This window comes from Onychostruthus taczanowskii, unplaced genomic scaffold, assembly GCF_017590055.1.
Source record: "Onychostruthus taczanowskii isolate IOZ18803 unplaced genomic scaffold, ASM1759005v1 scaffold5, whole genome shotgun sequence".
Taxonomy (NCBI): domain Eukaryota; kingdom Metazoa; phylum Chordata; class Aves; order Passeriformes; family Passeridae; genus Onychostruthus; species Onychostruthus taczanowskii.
Window position 1 is genome coordinate 6,843,126 of NW_024502568.1, and position 14,751 is coordinate 6,857,876.

Genomic DNA, 14,751 nt, shown 5'->3' on the forward strand with positions numbered 1-14,751 from the left:
CTCAATAGCTAAAGCTTAATACCCACAAATCACTCTTTAATTACAAACCATGTTGATTACAGTTAGTTATCTGGCTCCTAGGAATTTATAAAAATGACCTCCTTAAGAAGATACTAGTAAGTCTAATGTGCAAAACCATTGGAAAGTAATAGGGTGCAATAACACCTTCCTGTGCACAGCAATTGGCTTTTGCCTCAATTTTTCGTGGTGAAATTTCCCCAGGTGAAATTCGACAACAGCTTAATGGAAGCAACTGTTACAGTGAGAGACCAAAGGTGATGCATATGCTGAACACAGGAGTTGCTTATTTGAGAGAAAGGACCACAGAGAGATCTTGAATGATAATGGACAATAATAGTCCCTATTTTCCGAAATACACAGAATGAATGGAAATTAATCGTGGGAGAGAAATGTAAGTCTCTGATTACTAAGACCAGAGACAGGCTCTTTGCTGGGTTACTGCCCCACCTTCCCAAGCAGCCATGTATATATTTTTGTTCCCACTGAATCATTCTGCAGCTTGGCACGTGTTCTTTGGAGAAGAGGAGGCTTGGGGGACCTCACTGCTCTTTACAAATCCTGACAGGAGGTTGTGATGAGGCGGAGGCCGGTCTCTCCTACCGTGCCTACAGTGAGAGGGACAGAGGAAATGGACTCAAGCTGGGACAGTGGAGATTCAGATTAAATACCAGATTTTTTTTTTTCACCGTTTGAGTGATCAGGCATTGGAATTGGTTGCACAAGGTGGTGGAGTTGCCATGTCCAGAGGTTTTCAAGTGGCCTCTGGAAATGGCACTGGGTGATACAGTTTAGTGCTTACAGGTAAGAGTGGTGGTGCTGGGCTGGCGGGTGGACTGGATAAATTTGAAGATCTCATGCAGTATTGATGATTCCACGATGATTCTACGATTCCCTGACTCCAAGCGCTGGCGTCCCGACCAGGCCGCGTTTCCATGGCGACGGGCGGACGGACCATAGAGGTGGCGCTGCACCAGAGAGGCTCGCGCGGCTGGGGGCGGGGATATGCAAATAAGGGAGCAGAGTGGCCTCACGCGCGCTGGCTGCCGGGAGGTGCCGGCGGCTTCACTTGCCAGAACGCAAAATGGCTGTAGGGCGGGGTTGGGGGTGCGCATGCGCGGCTGCGCCGTGCGGCGGCGGGGGAGCGCCGGTACCGGACGCAGGTAGGAGGCGCCGAGGCGGCGGGCAGGTGTCTCTCCCGCCTCATCGCTGGCCCCGGTCTGTATCTCTACTTGTAGTGTGGTAGGGTGGCGGACCCCTTGTCCGCTCAGTAAGGTGCTTCGGGTAGGGTAGGATAGACACTACCCCCCGGGGGAATGCCTCTGCAGGGTAGGGGGGGACCCCCCCTTCCCTGCAGTGGTAGAGCCCTGGCGCATATTCCCTGTGTTATCGTGGATGATCCCACTGTGGGCCGGGGGGTGCGTTGAGACCAGGGTCGCTCCCTGGTCTCAGTGCCCGTGGGCAGGGGGCTCAGTGCTGCAGCCGCTGGGGTCTGCCTCCCGGTAGGGAGAGCGGCTCTGGCATTGCCCTCTTCTCCCGCAGCGTGCCGCGGGTCTCTGGTGTCCCTGCTGCGCCTTCCCCTCACCTGGCAGGCTTCAACCCACTGCCATGGAGCCTGCGGGAGAGCCCACCAGGGAAGGATGGCAGTGTCTCTGGAGATGCCGTTAGGGAAGGATGGCAGCGCCTCTGCCTGGCCACCCCTTCCTCTGCCAGCGGCTGCAGGTGGTGACCCAGACGGTGGCGTGTGGCCTTGTGGCTGCAGCCCTGCGGAGGGACGGTGGCCTTGGCAGCTTTGCATAGGTGAAGAGATTCCCTGTTCCGGGAAGCTGTGTACCAGAAACTCCTGGTGGCTGCGCTTGGCAGAGTGGTGAAAGTTGCTTCTCTCCTGGAGTTTCTTGTTAAGTCTTAACAAAGAACATACATACGTGTGCAGTAATCCCCTCTTGTAGCTCCTTTGAAACAAATCTTGGGGTTTGTTTTCAATGATGAGTTCAAATTTACTTCTAGTTTTGTACTTTGAAGCCAGAGTACCTGGCATTGGCTCCCATCCTAGTGCTGTGAGGTCCATTACAGGGTTAGAGCTTATATTGACAGCAAATGATCAGGAACAAGTTTTTTAATACATCTAACACGCTTCCTTTACACTGTAGAACAATGAGTTCTTCAGACACGGGATGTTGCGTGTTGTTAAGGTAAAAGCCTTGCCAAGTTCCAAGGCTATGAGATCTGCCCTGTTATCTCTATATTAACAAATCTTGTGTTCTTATTAGGGAATGAGATCTGATTGAACAGGATTGCTCAGCTGGAGCACAGCTCCATGGAAGCTACCAGCTGGTTCAAGGCATTAGTTGTCTGTGTGGCAGTTGTGTTTGCGTGTATGAACTCAGCAGGGGTGATGGAAGCACATGATTGCTTGTAATAAGAAGGCTATTACTTAACCTCAGGATGCACAGTCATCAGTGATTGTTGAATTGGTAAACAGCACTGGGAAACACCCTCATAACCTCTTTCAGTCATGTTTCCATGCCTGATCCAGGTGGTTTCAAAGTTTTCATTTCTTCACCCATCAGATACAAAGCTGCTGGGAGCCTGCTTTGGGATGTTTGTTCACGTTTCACACAGGACTGTGTTTAATGTTCCCTCAAGAGTCCTTGTTACTAAGGGATTATCCAAGGGTGTTAGGAAGGTTTCAGAAGTATGGAGTGGAGAAATGGAGAGCCTTGGAGTTATATTTGCCTCTAAAAGGGTGCACAAGATCAAAGTTTTGTCAGAGGAGCCTAAATTTTGTGAAGCATGTATCTAGGAAGGAGCTTTCCTGGGAAGAAGTAGGATTTTGAGAGGTATTTTTTTGTTTAAGTAGAGGCTCTTTTGGTTTCATTCATTCAAATAGCTGTGTGGGGGAATTTCTTGTTTTACTGACTGAGTTCTGCTAGAATCCAGGTAGCTTTGTGGGGTGAGGACCCTCTGAGATGTCTTGTATTGTGGAGATATCCTGGGGTACCATGCGTGGGAGGGAAGGAGTGTGCAGAACCTGGTCTGTGCTCCCAAAATGGGCTCATTACTGACAGATAATGGTGACCAGACAAAGACATCAGTGACTGTCACTTGCAGGCTCTGGGAGGAATTGATGTGCCCAGCAGCAGGCGTTTTGCTGGGACAGGTCACAGGACATAGCTCTTCCACAGGTGCAGCTCCAGCCCAGCTTCCCTGTGAGTGGGGCCAGACCGCCAGCAGCCCGGTCCTGTCTGGCTGTGATAAAGGTCTGTAAAAAATAGGGTTTTCTCTCAGGTGGTTTTTCCAGCTGCTGGGTGGATTTATTGTGTGGTGGTTGCAAACATACAGAGGTGACTTAGTAAGCCCCTCAAAACCCAGAATACGCAGCAGAGGCAGTGTAGTGGCAGCTCAAGCAAGCACAGACATATCCTGAAGTATTATTTGGGATTCCAGCCCGCATTACCTACACAGGGGAGAATGAATATGAGAGTCATCCCCATACTGCAGTCAGGTCTGCAGATGGCTGTTTCAGGTTGCTGAGTGGCAACTCAGCATATAACAATCATCAGGCCCTGCTTAAAAGGCTGGCTTGAGCCAAGATTCACATGTATGGCTCTGCTGCTGGCTCAGTACAAGTGGCTTCAGCTGTGGAAGGCTGGAGCTCAGCCTTGTTGTAAAGCCAGAGCATTGCCGAATCACCACGGGATTCGAGGACTCGTGCATCCAGCTGTGAGCTGGCTAGGAACTTAGAACACATGTGTGAGCCCCAAGCTGTGGTGTGTTCCAGACACAGCTGTGTGCCAGCACTCTCAAACAAAAGCAGTGCTTTCCTGGTAGCCAGTATTCCAACATCCTCCTCAGGAAGATAAGATCTGTGGACGTCACTGGCAGGAGCCAGATGTCAAATGTGGAGGAGGAAGTTTCTCAAATAAAGACTCATTGCTTTTTAATTTATGAGCTTGTTGCTTTATGACTGTGTCAGAGGTTCAGCATAAATGAATCCCTCCTGCAGCTCCTTTTCCCATTCCTACTTACAGCCTCATATTGAAATGTTCTGACATACTCCATGAGTAATTCTCCATCCCGAGGAAAAGGTTATGAAAATACCAGTGTGGCAGTAACACAGTGCTTTGGGTATAGAAGTGAAATCTGCTTTCTACAGACAACTGTGATTTGTTTCTTTTTAACTGCACATTTGCAGATGAGGAGGGAAAAAATATCTATCAAATGACCTAATGACTATCCTAGCAAAAGTGACGTCACTTGCAAATATCAGCTGGCTGGAGAGGTTGCACATCTGTGAGGGAGTGATGAGGGAGCAGAAAGAAAGGAAGTGGAACTTCTTTGAACAGTGCTGTAGCATTTAGATGACAAAATGAGGTGTCTCTGGAAATTTCAACAGCTGTGGTTTGTGCAACATGTGCTCAATGAAGCACTTTTTGGATGGGGACAGCATTAAGTGCAGCACTAAGACCAAATCTTGAGTGGGCTCTGCTTTCACACAGGTTTTGGATAGCAAAGGCAAGCCCAGGATAACAATCACTCTAGTAGGTCTCACTGTTGGTCTGTCTCTCCCCATATTCTGCCCCACGGTAGCAGCAAGACACGGTAGCTGTTTTGGGGAGAGCACACGAGTCTGGGCACCATTTATGGCCTTTCCTTATGGCCTTTCCACTTGTCCACCCCCAGCCTGCACAGCTGGCTTGGGGCGGTTAGAGGAGACTTCCCTGCCTTGTTCCCTTTAGTAGCTGTTTGTGTACAGCTGTTTTCCATGAATTGGTCTAATCCTTTGAACCTGCTGCCCAGCTCTCTAATACCCTTTGGTAGCAAATGTCAGGTGTTTACTACCTGCCAGGTAAAGAAATATTTTTGTGTGCTTTAAGCTGACTTCCTGCTAGTTACAGTGAGTGTTCCCAGTTCTTGTGTCCTGACAGTTCCATGAAGGGGCCCAGCACTCTGATGTCTTCGTTTGCTCTTCTGTCAGTCCTCCACAGAAAGCTTTTGGTGAGAGACAGAGGACTTATCTCTTACCTTAACTCTCCCTTCTTCTTAACGTTTGTCTTTAGGCATTGTGACTCCTTTCCAGTTCGTGACCATACAAAATGAAATTTCCCCTTGAGGCTTGTCTGTCTTTAATTACGTCTACAAAGGTTCATTGTCTGGCTGAATTCTCTTCCAAGCAGTGTCTTCCTTTTTTCTGGCCGTGGGTTTTGGCCTGGCAGGGCTGCAGAATGGTGTCTGAGCTCCATAAGGGCTCTGCAGTTGGATCCAGTTGAGGTCTAGTGCTTTGGCTGGGAGTGGAACTGAGGTGCAGTTTCAATTTAGTGATGTAATTGATTGGAACAAACCCGTTCCTGCTCTTTCTGAACTAGTGATGAGGAATTCCTTGGCCTAGGCAGAGCAGATGGTTATTTTTTGCTTTTCTAATCTTGCCTAGCAGTGGTAAGATTCATGGCTTCAGGGAAATGCTGAATGGGACTGGCGTTTCATCAGGTTTCATACCCAGACGTTTATTCTTCTGCTTGATTTCCTGCTTGGACTTGCTGCAGCTGGTGTTGCAAGCCCAAGAGGATGGTGTGGTTCGTAGGTTCCTATTTCTTATGTGTTCAGTGTTATCCCACATTGCAAAGCCCCCATGATGTATCTGAGCTGGGTGAGTGCTGATCCTGGAGGGCTGAAACAGGAGTGGCACACAGCCTTTTATCTTGCTTTTGACAGTGCCAAGATAACAACCTTGTTGTCACCCTTCATGTATGTGCTGTGAACAGGGCACGATGGCATGGGCTGGAGGAGCTGACTTGTACTGATTTAAGAAACCCTTGTGTCTCACATAAGTGCCTTGTGTTTTGCCTTGGGTCTGTAGCAACTGACGTGAGAGAGAGAGCTCAGCCTGAAAAGCACAAGAGATCATTTCTGGCCCCATCTCCTGGCCGTGAGCTCACCACAAATAACTCCTGTCTGAGCCAGCCTAGGTGCAGTAAGCTGTGACTGCCTGGGGAAAGCACATGTGAGGTTACATCACAGCTCTTGTCATTTTTATTTGGGTAAAAATTTACATGAGTACCTAAAAATACCAGTGACTAGGTGTGTTTCTGAAGGCTGCTTTGTTGTTTGCAGCTATCTAGTTTGATTCTTCCTCTGACCTCGCCTTTAAAGAGCTGGATTAATTGTCTGCTTGCTGGATAACAAAGAACATTACAGGGTAAAGGACAGGGCAGGCTGCTCAGGAGGAGGCAGCCATACCCCCAGGAGCCCTCGGCCTGGCTTCAGCTTAATGAAACAGCTTTGATGCAGCAGGCAGCTTCTGGTCTCTTAAATCCCCCTCAATCCATTTTGTAGCAGCTCCTTGAAACAATACAAATTCTGATTGCTGCATACAGAGATTTACCGATTAACTTGATTCACTTTTTACTTTATTTAAGAAAATGAATCTGTTTTAATTTTATTTTATTTATTTTTTTCCTCTCCTGCAGGAGCAACAATGGATTGGCCCCAGCAAAGATGTAGTAGGTGCTGGGAGAAGACATCTCACCTGAAATGGAGGTGATCGAAGGAGCTGAACGCTGACTGCACCAACATGGGGCTGCGACTGCTGGCTTGTCTCTTCCATTTGCCCACTGCCGTGGTCTACGGGTCTCTGTCGCTCTTTGTTTCCATTTTGCACAACGTGTTCCTCCTGTACTACGTGGACACCTTCGTCTCTGTTTACAAGATTGATAAACTGTCCTTTTGGATAGGAGAGGTTAGTTTTTTTCCATCAGCTTCTGTGCTCTTTAAGTAGAAAACTCTGAAAGCAAGACTGCTCCTTGCTAGAAATGTGAAAACTGTTAGTTGTAACAGCAGTGTTCCCTTTTGGAGAGGGAGCAAGGGAGCCTTCCAAGTGCTAACTTGGACTTCTCAGTTTTTCCCACTTACGTAAAAATAGAACAAGCTGGGACAGAAAATGCAGAGACTTTGTTCTTAAAACTGTCTTTCCTCTGGGGAGGTTGGGGTGTTTCACAGGCGGTGACAACCACTGGCCTTGCTGCCAGTTGCCCCAAACAGGGGCGTCATACTGTGGTGTTGGGGCAGGGAAGTTCCTGCTGATGGCTCACCGTGCCAGCTTAGCACTGCTTGCTTTGGTGACAGAATGGAGCTGTCCTGTGGTTTGTTTCACTGTCCTATTTTCTTTTCTAGACAGTGTTTCTGATCTGGAACAGCCTCAATGACCCTCTGTTTGGCTGGCTGAGTGATCGAGTGTTCCTTAGCACGCAGCAGTAAGTGAAGTTCTGCTTTCAGAAGAGTCTGGGAAGTTGTTTAGTCTCTGGGGAAGATGATGTCAAATTGGCAGCTTTAAAATGATGGCGTGGGAATGGCTTACTGGGCATGGAACTCTTAAATACCTCCTGTTCATGGCATCTTTGAAGTTCAGTGCTTATAAATGTTGTTTCAGGACTTGCCTTTTTAGAGAAAGTCACGCGCACTTATTGGGTGGATGTGGCCCTAACCTTTAACAGTCATGAGTGGTGCAGAACCTAAAATACGGGCATCTAAAATCTCAAGCCCCTGCTATATGAGCAAGCCTGTTAATAGGGTGTTAGAGGGTGTCTGTACATGGTTTGGGAGAAAAAGTACAGTTGTTTCCACATGAAATGTCTCAGATCAGTTGTTCCCAAACTCTATAGGATGGAAGCTGAGGAAAGACAGCTCTTTATTGTTGACCATTAGCATTTCTCATGTATTTATGTCAACATTTTAATGAAAATAATGGTGTGGCTTCCTGCAACTAGTAAAAATTCATGAAAATCATTTACATTGCACAGCGTGCAGATAGTACAGCATTGTCAGGGAGAGAATTGCTCTGGAGAAAAAAAAAAAGTCTATTTTCTTTTTGTCCTTCTTAAACCCATATTTTCAGTGTATTCAATATTAGCTGAGAAGATATCTGATGTGGGTGGTTGTTACTTGAACAAAAGCTGTATTTGTGTCTGTGCCACTTACATGACTTCCTTGGAGAGGAAGAATATGTGATCATGCAGGGTTTTCTCCAGGTACATAAAGTATTTTTTTTCTTCTGTTGCAGGGCAGGAGCAGAGATTTCGTCCCCTGAAGTAGTTCTAAAGAGACTCAGAGCACTAAGCCACAATGGCCCCCTCTTTGCCATTTCTTTCCTGGCTTTCTGGGTTTCCTGGGCTCATCCTGGTTTGCAGTTCCTCCTTTGCCTTTGCATGTACGACAGCTTTCTCACCATGGTTGACCTCCATCACAACGCCTTGCTTGCAGACCTGGCTGTTTCAGCAAAAGACAGGACTAGCCTCAACTTCTACTGCTCCCTCTTCAGTGCCATAGGCTCCCTGTCTGTCTTCATGTCCTATGCAGTGTGGAACAAGGAGGACTTCTTTTCCTTTCGCATATTTTGCGTCCTGCTGGCCCTCTGCTCCATTGTTGGTTTCACCTTGTCCACACAGCTGCTCCGCCAGCGGTTTCAGGCAGATGGGAAAGCAAAATGGGACCAGGAATCAACCCTGAAAGAGTAAGGGTCACAAATTCTCAGCAGGGACAAAGGCCTGACATAGATCTGCAGCAAACTAAATGTGTGAGAAGATCCAGAATGAGGCAAAATTTGTTAATTATCTCTCGTTCTTGTCTATTGTTACAGTTTTCATGATCAGCTGTCACACGGGCTCCTCTGAAAATAGAACAAAACTGTCTTGTGTCAGCCCTAGTCCAAACTGGAGGCAGAGGCCTAACCTGCTATATGGCCATCCAGTGTTTGGAACATGAAATGAGTTCATGTCTAGAGCACCCAGTGAGGCCTGTGAGTGGTAAAATGTCAGGAGCAGCTTATGAAAGCATTTGTGCTTGAGCACAAGACCACATTGCTGCCCATGCCCTATGGAACTGGACAAGTGAATGTCTCTCCCTGTCACTCACTTCAGCTGCCTGATAGTGGCTGGGCTGCTGGTAGGCCACACCAAGCTGATTTTCCCTGTTCAGCTCCTTCCTCGGGCTGCCTCACTTGTCATCTCTTGTTATGAGCTGCCAGCATTTTGCTGTAGTAGCAGCAGACCCTGATGAGATCTGCCAGGTGAGCTAACTGCAGGGACCTGGAAGAGGAACATATGTATAGTGGAATGGCTGATAAGAGGAGAATGCATTTCTGCACAGAAAGGTGAATTTTATGTTAAGAAGACAGATGTTCTTTGGGAGCCTGTTGCCTGTACTTCTTACTAGCATTAAGGAATCATTGTTACAGACTCCACTGTTTTGATTGGTCCAGGAATATGAAAGGGCAGGATGGGAGCTGAGCGACAGCTCTGCATCTACACAGACAGAGCTGGGAACTCTGTCTTGGTGTGAGGGGTTTACGGTTGCTTTTTATCCCTCCTTTTCCTTTAGGCTGTACATTGAGAAACTCTCTGTCCCCCAGGAGAAGAGGATCACCTTGGCAGAATATCTCCAGCAGCTCTCCCGGCATCGCAACTTCCTCTGGTTTGTCTGCATGAATCTCGTCCAGGTAGGCACAGAAGTGTCACACTGCGATTCAGAGGATGAGTGCTGGCTCTGGCTCTTTGAGATGGATGATTCAGCAGTATGTAAGTTCCTGAGGAAGGGCAAAGATGTTCCCAGCACCCACTTGCTCTTGGAACCTCCTGCACATGCTGGCTGATTCAGCAGCTGGTAGCCACTCTCCCTGCTTGTGACCGAGGATACTTCCTGAGCAAGCTGTGGGGTGCTCCTTCCTCTCTCTGCAGCATAGGCTGGGTTACAGGGGCTGACTGAGCTCTGTGCAGCCCATATGGGGTGCAGCAGCACAGGGCCTGGCTCACAGAGGGGATGAGTTTAGGAGTGCTGTTTGCTGGCGTGGCTGTCAGCACAGTCTCCTCTCCCTTTCCGTTTTCCTGAGGCTCACATCACTGTTCTTGCTGTCCAGCTGGATTCATCTCCCAGCTGGCTCTTACCATTTCTGTTCTTCATCCTCTTCATTGATGACTACCAAATGCCGGCAGGCTGCTCAGCTTTGTGTGCTGCAGTCATGGCTCCCTGAGGATCCCTCAGTTTCCCTCAGGCAGATGCTGGTCTGCATCTTTGTGTTCAAGCTTCACTGCCTTACCGATGTCCTCCTGCCGGCTGCCTCCTCCCTTCTGCCATGCCACTGTCTCCCCCAGCCTCACGGTTACTGCTGTCATCTGCTGGCCCTGTCTGCCCTAGCAGCACCGTGCTGTACAGCTGGGCGGTGGGGCTAACTTCGGGCACAAAGTGGGCATAGCTGATGGCATTGCAGCTCTGCAATCTCAGCCAGCAGTGTCGGAAATGTCACAGTCAAGGTCTTGCTCTGCTGAAGTACTCCAGGCCTATCCTGCATGATCCTTTGGCATGGGGCTCCTAGGACAACAGAGCCCAGAGGGCTGTTAGCTTTTTCTGTTCTTTCTCACTGCTGTTCCTGCTGACCAGCTCGTCTGCATGCTGCCTTCACAGGTTTTTCACTGCCATTTTAACAGCAACTTCTTCCCTCTGTTCCTGGAGCATCTGCTGTCAGACCAGATCTCTGTCTCTACTGGATCCTTCCTGCTTGGTGAGTTTCAGGTGGGACTGGAGGGAGCGGCTGAGTTACATAGGACCTGGCCCGAGTCTGGGTTTGCCCTTCCCAAACTCCATCTGGGGAGAGGTGTGCTCACATGCAGGACTCTGGGCTGTAAGATTCACACATGCACATGTTTTTCCCTGGGACCTCTGAATTGTCCTTCCTGGACACAGAAGTAACTTGGAGCCTTTTCTAGTAAGGATAAGGCTGGTGTGCTGGATACCAGACTCCAGAGAAGTATTGCTCTGAGCACTAGAGGCTGCAGAATGCAGTGCTCCCAGAATGCAGCAGAGAACACAGCCTTAAATTTTATCCCTTTCTTTCTTCAGCATACAGACCATTTCCAAGCTGCCACAGATATGTGGGCATTGGTCCTAGAGTTAGCCTGGGAGGGTTCTGTGTAGACCAGGTCTGGTCAGGCAGTCACGTCTCTCTCATTTCTGCTCCTGGGCTGAGTTGCGGCCTCTGCATGATACTGGGCAAGTCTTTTCTTCCTTTCTGTCCATGAGGTTGATGGAAGAAGGTCTCCCTCTGTAGGAAAGTGCGTGCTGTGCCACAAAGCCATGGAATAAATCTGCTGCAGCCTTCTGTATATGCAGAGGAGCTGCTCTGTATTGTCCTGCTGTGAACAGCTAACCTTGCTCTCTCTTGGTATCATGTCTGGGCACATAGTGGAAAACGAAACTCGATCAAGCTGTTTCTGCATCTGTCTCTGCCCAGGTGTTTCCTACATTGCCCCCCATCTCAACAACCTCTACTTCCTGTCGCTCTGCCGCCGCTGTGGGGTTTACGCCGTGGTGCGAGGACTCTTCTTCCTGAAGCTGGCTCTGAGTGTTGTCATGTTCCTGGCAGGACCTGATCAGGTGTATCTGCTCTGCATCTTCATTGCCAGGTAGGCAAGCACTTCCCCTGCTCTCTGCTTCCTGGGAAGCAAAATGCGTTGTCCTTGTTTTAAGAAGAGTGGTGAAGGGCAGGGAAGAGGGAGCAGGATCATACATTAGCCACGTGGTTTCCAGCTCTGACAGCACATGGGACAGGTCACTGCAGAATCCACAGGCTGCCCTGCTGCAGAGTGAGGGAGGCAGTAATGTTCAGGAGGTCACACACCAGCAGGACTGGTGGCAACTTGCACCTGCATTTGTCAGCTGCTGAGAGCTTCTCTCTTTCACAGCCCTCGGTGTGTGTTGCAGCTGCCTGTGAGTCACAGGCCCGGTGTGTCCTGTCCCCAGGCCTGTCTGTGTGGCAGGTTAAGACTGATCTGAGGTGTCACTGCAGAGTACAAAATCTTATTGATAGTGGTGTTCATTTTTCCTGTCATTTGATCGCCCTATTTAGTGCTTTGCCTGTTGTTCTGCAGCAACCGCGTGTTCACAGAAGGGACCTGTAAGTTACTCAACCTGGTGGTCACTGATTTGGTGGACGAGGATCTAGTCCTGAATCGCAGGAAGCAGGCAGCCTCAGCCTTGCTCTTCGGGATGGTGGCTCTGGTCACCAAACCGGGCCAGACCTTCGCCCCTCTGATTGGCACCTGGCTGCTCTGTGCATACACAGGTAAGGATGCTCCTGGGGAAAGCAGTAGAGCAGGACAGGGCAGACCCGTGAGTTCAGTGTCTGGCACCTTGTGATGTGCCCTGGGGGGGTGCAGAGGGCTCCTCAGTTGCTAACCTGTGCCTGGTCTCTGCATCTCCATGGCTGGTCAGTCAAAGAGAAGGGACAAAGATCCATCCCTACTGCCCCATTCTCACAAACTCTTCTCTGACACCAGGCTACGACATCTTCCAGCGCAACCCCCTGAACAATGTGGTGAGTGCCCAGCCGAAGCTGGAGTCTGCCGCAGCCTTGGAGCCAACTCTTCGCCAGGGCTGCTTTTACCTCCTCGTCTTTGTGCCCATCGCGTGCGCCCTGCTGCAGCTCCTCAGCTGGTCACAGTTCAGCCTGCATGGGAAGCGGCTGCAGGTGGTGAAGGCTCAGCGGCAGAGCCTGACACAAGGCCAAGCACCAGAGGTCAAAGCAATCTAAGGGTGCCTGAGCCCCCAGGATGCTGTGGGTTCCAGGCTGGTGCTGGAGGGCAGGTGAAGGGTGGCGATGGTGGGCTGAGAGAGCCCAGGCTGTGATGTTCATGGTTCAGCTGTGAAATGCTGTGATGCCAATGTTTGTTCGTTCCAGGTGGTCGTCACTGGGGAAGGCAGAGAGGTTCAGCATGTGAGGGGCCTGACATAGATCACTTGATGCCAGGAGCAAGAACATTTTATCCCAGCCTGCCCCAGGGAGCAGAGAGCTGCTCATTCCAGCAAAGAGGTGCTGGGTTGCAGGTGCTAGAAACAGACACATCCCCAATGCACTTCTCTGCCCTGGGCATGGCTCTGGGGAGCCACAGCCTCTCCATCTGAGCAGGAGACTGCACAGGGAGTCTCCTGCTCAGAGACTTAGTCACTAGAGCCTTTCACTCCTGTGGAGTGGGAGGCTCCTGAGAGACCAAGTGACCAAGGGAATGATTGCCAAACAGGAGCAGGGATGACAGGGCCTTAAAGGCCTTTCCCAGTAACTGGTAGAACCCTCCCACTTGCAGTGCTGTGGTTCTTGGACCAAATCCACTGATAAGCATTTGTTGTTCCCAGGACAATATCCTGCACAGCCAGGATCTGGGTGTGCTGTTTTATGCTGAGGTTCCCTTCTCTGTGGCCTTGTAGAGGAAGTTGTTGCTGGCCTGGGAAAGGTGCTGGGCTAGAACTGAGTTCAGAGCCTTGAGCTGTATCATTTCACTGGGCATCTCATTGCATGTGTTCATCCCTCATTTCCTCTCCACAGCTCCTTCTACTCAGTGCTGTCACACAGCTGTACCATGAGCCCCCTCCCATTCTGGGCAAGGTCAGGGAACCAACCCTTAATCCAGCTGCTGGAAGTGCCTCCCTGCTCAGGGCAATCCCAGGTGACCCAGTGAGGCAGCCTGGTGCCCTCCCCTCTTGCAGGAGAGCACAGCCTGAAGGAGACACCAGGTCATGCTTTTGTGCCTTTGATTCCTCTTTGGAGCCTGTCTGACACAGTACTGGGCCATCACAGGGTTGGGATTTTGCCCCTGTGGGGAGGGGCAGACACCTCAGCTCCTCTGTGCTAGAAACAGTGCCCGAGTTAGATCATCTCACCTGCTGAGAGCAGGCCAGAGGGCTGCTGAGCCAGGACCCACGGAGAGCAGGTGCTTTGGTCTCCCTGGTTTTGGCTGAGAGCAGATGGACAGGTACTCACCAAAGGGGTCACTGAGGCAAGGGAGTGACAACTCAATCCCTGTAATGTGTTTGGGGGCAGGCAGCAGGAATGTGCCAAAGCCTGTGCCTGCCTGCTGCGGGGGGGGGGGGGGGGGGCGTGGCAGGCAGTGTTTGAAGCTGTTGCACGTTGAGGGATGTTCTTTGTTTAGTCGCAGGTTCCCTCTGGGGTCTCAGCCCACCAGCCTGCCATCTTGCCTCAGGACATGGCTGCCTTCTGTCTTGGACCAAGACACTCCTGCCGTGAGGCTGCTGTAGTTCTTTACTGGTTCAATCATAAGTTATTTGTGCAACTTCTAACCAAGTTTGAGAATGATTCTCCATTTCATAAATTAAAGATGATCTTTTTCTGAACTGCTTGATGATTTTCTTCTACCCAGTGGCTCTACCTGGCTGGGTGAATGTGGTGGTGTGGGGACACAGCTGTGGCTGGGTGGAGACAAGGGGACAGCTCCTTCTCCATAAAACTGCACTGATGCTTGGCTGTTTCTGCAGTGGCCAGAGGGGCTCACCTGCCTTTGAAGGGAGGCATCACTTACCCCTGCTGCTTTGGAAGGCCCAGAGTTAGGGCCTGTTCCTACACCAGTGGGTGCTGGGGACAAAATGTGACAGTCATACCACTGGGCACTTGTGCCACCTTCCCTGTGAGAACAACTTGACTCACTGCTCTCTCTGCAAACACCTGGGTTGGCACCAGCCACACAACAGCAGCGGCACCACCCTTCCTCAGCCCAGGCTGCCCTCTTCCACCCTTTCATGTGTCTGCAGTGACAGAAGACTCGGGGATAACACATGTAAAGGAGAGAAGATGTGGACACCATGGCTGCAGCTCAGGAATCTCCTCCCACAAAAGCCATACCAGGAATGCAATCCTGGACCAACGATGGTGTCTCCTTGCAGTCTGGCCAGCAACAA

The 14,751-nt window shown here is 50.1% G+C and overlaps 1 protein-coding gene across 1 annotated transcript; it reads left to right on the forward strand.

Annotated features, from left to right (window-relative positions):
- Positions 1-1,115: 1,115 nt before the first annotated feature.
- MFSD13A (major facilitator superfamily domain containing 13A) lies at positions 1,116-14,190 on the forward strand. The gene is made up of 9 exons (XM_041415283.1): positions 1,116-1,181; positions 6,486-6,754; positions 7,189-7,268; positions 8,075-8,524; positions 9,391-9,508; positions 10,471-10,567; positions 11,297-11,468; positions 11,934-12,127; positions 12,342-14,190. The coding sequence occupies exons 2-9, from the start codon at positions 6,590-6,592 to the stop codon at positions 12,593-12,595; spliced, it is 1,530 nt and encodes a 509-aa protein (XP_041271217.1). The 5' UTR covers positions 1,116-1,181; positions 6,486-6,589; the 3' UTR covers positions 12,596-14,190.
- Positions 14,191-14,751: the final 561 nt, after the last annotated feature.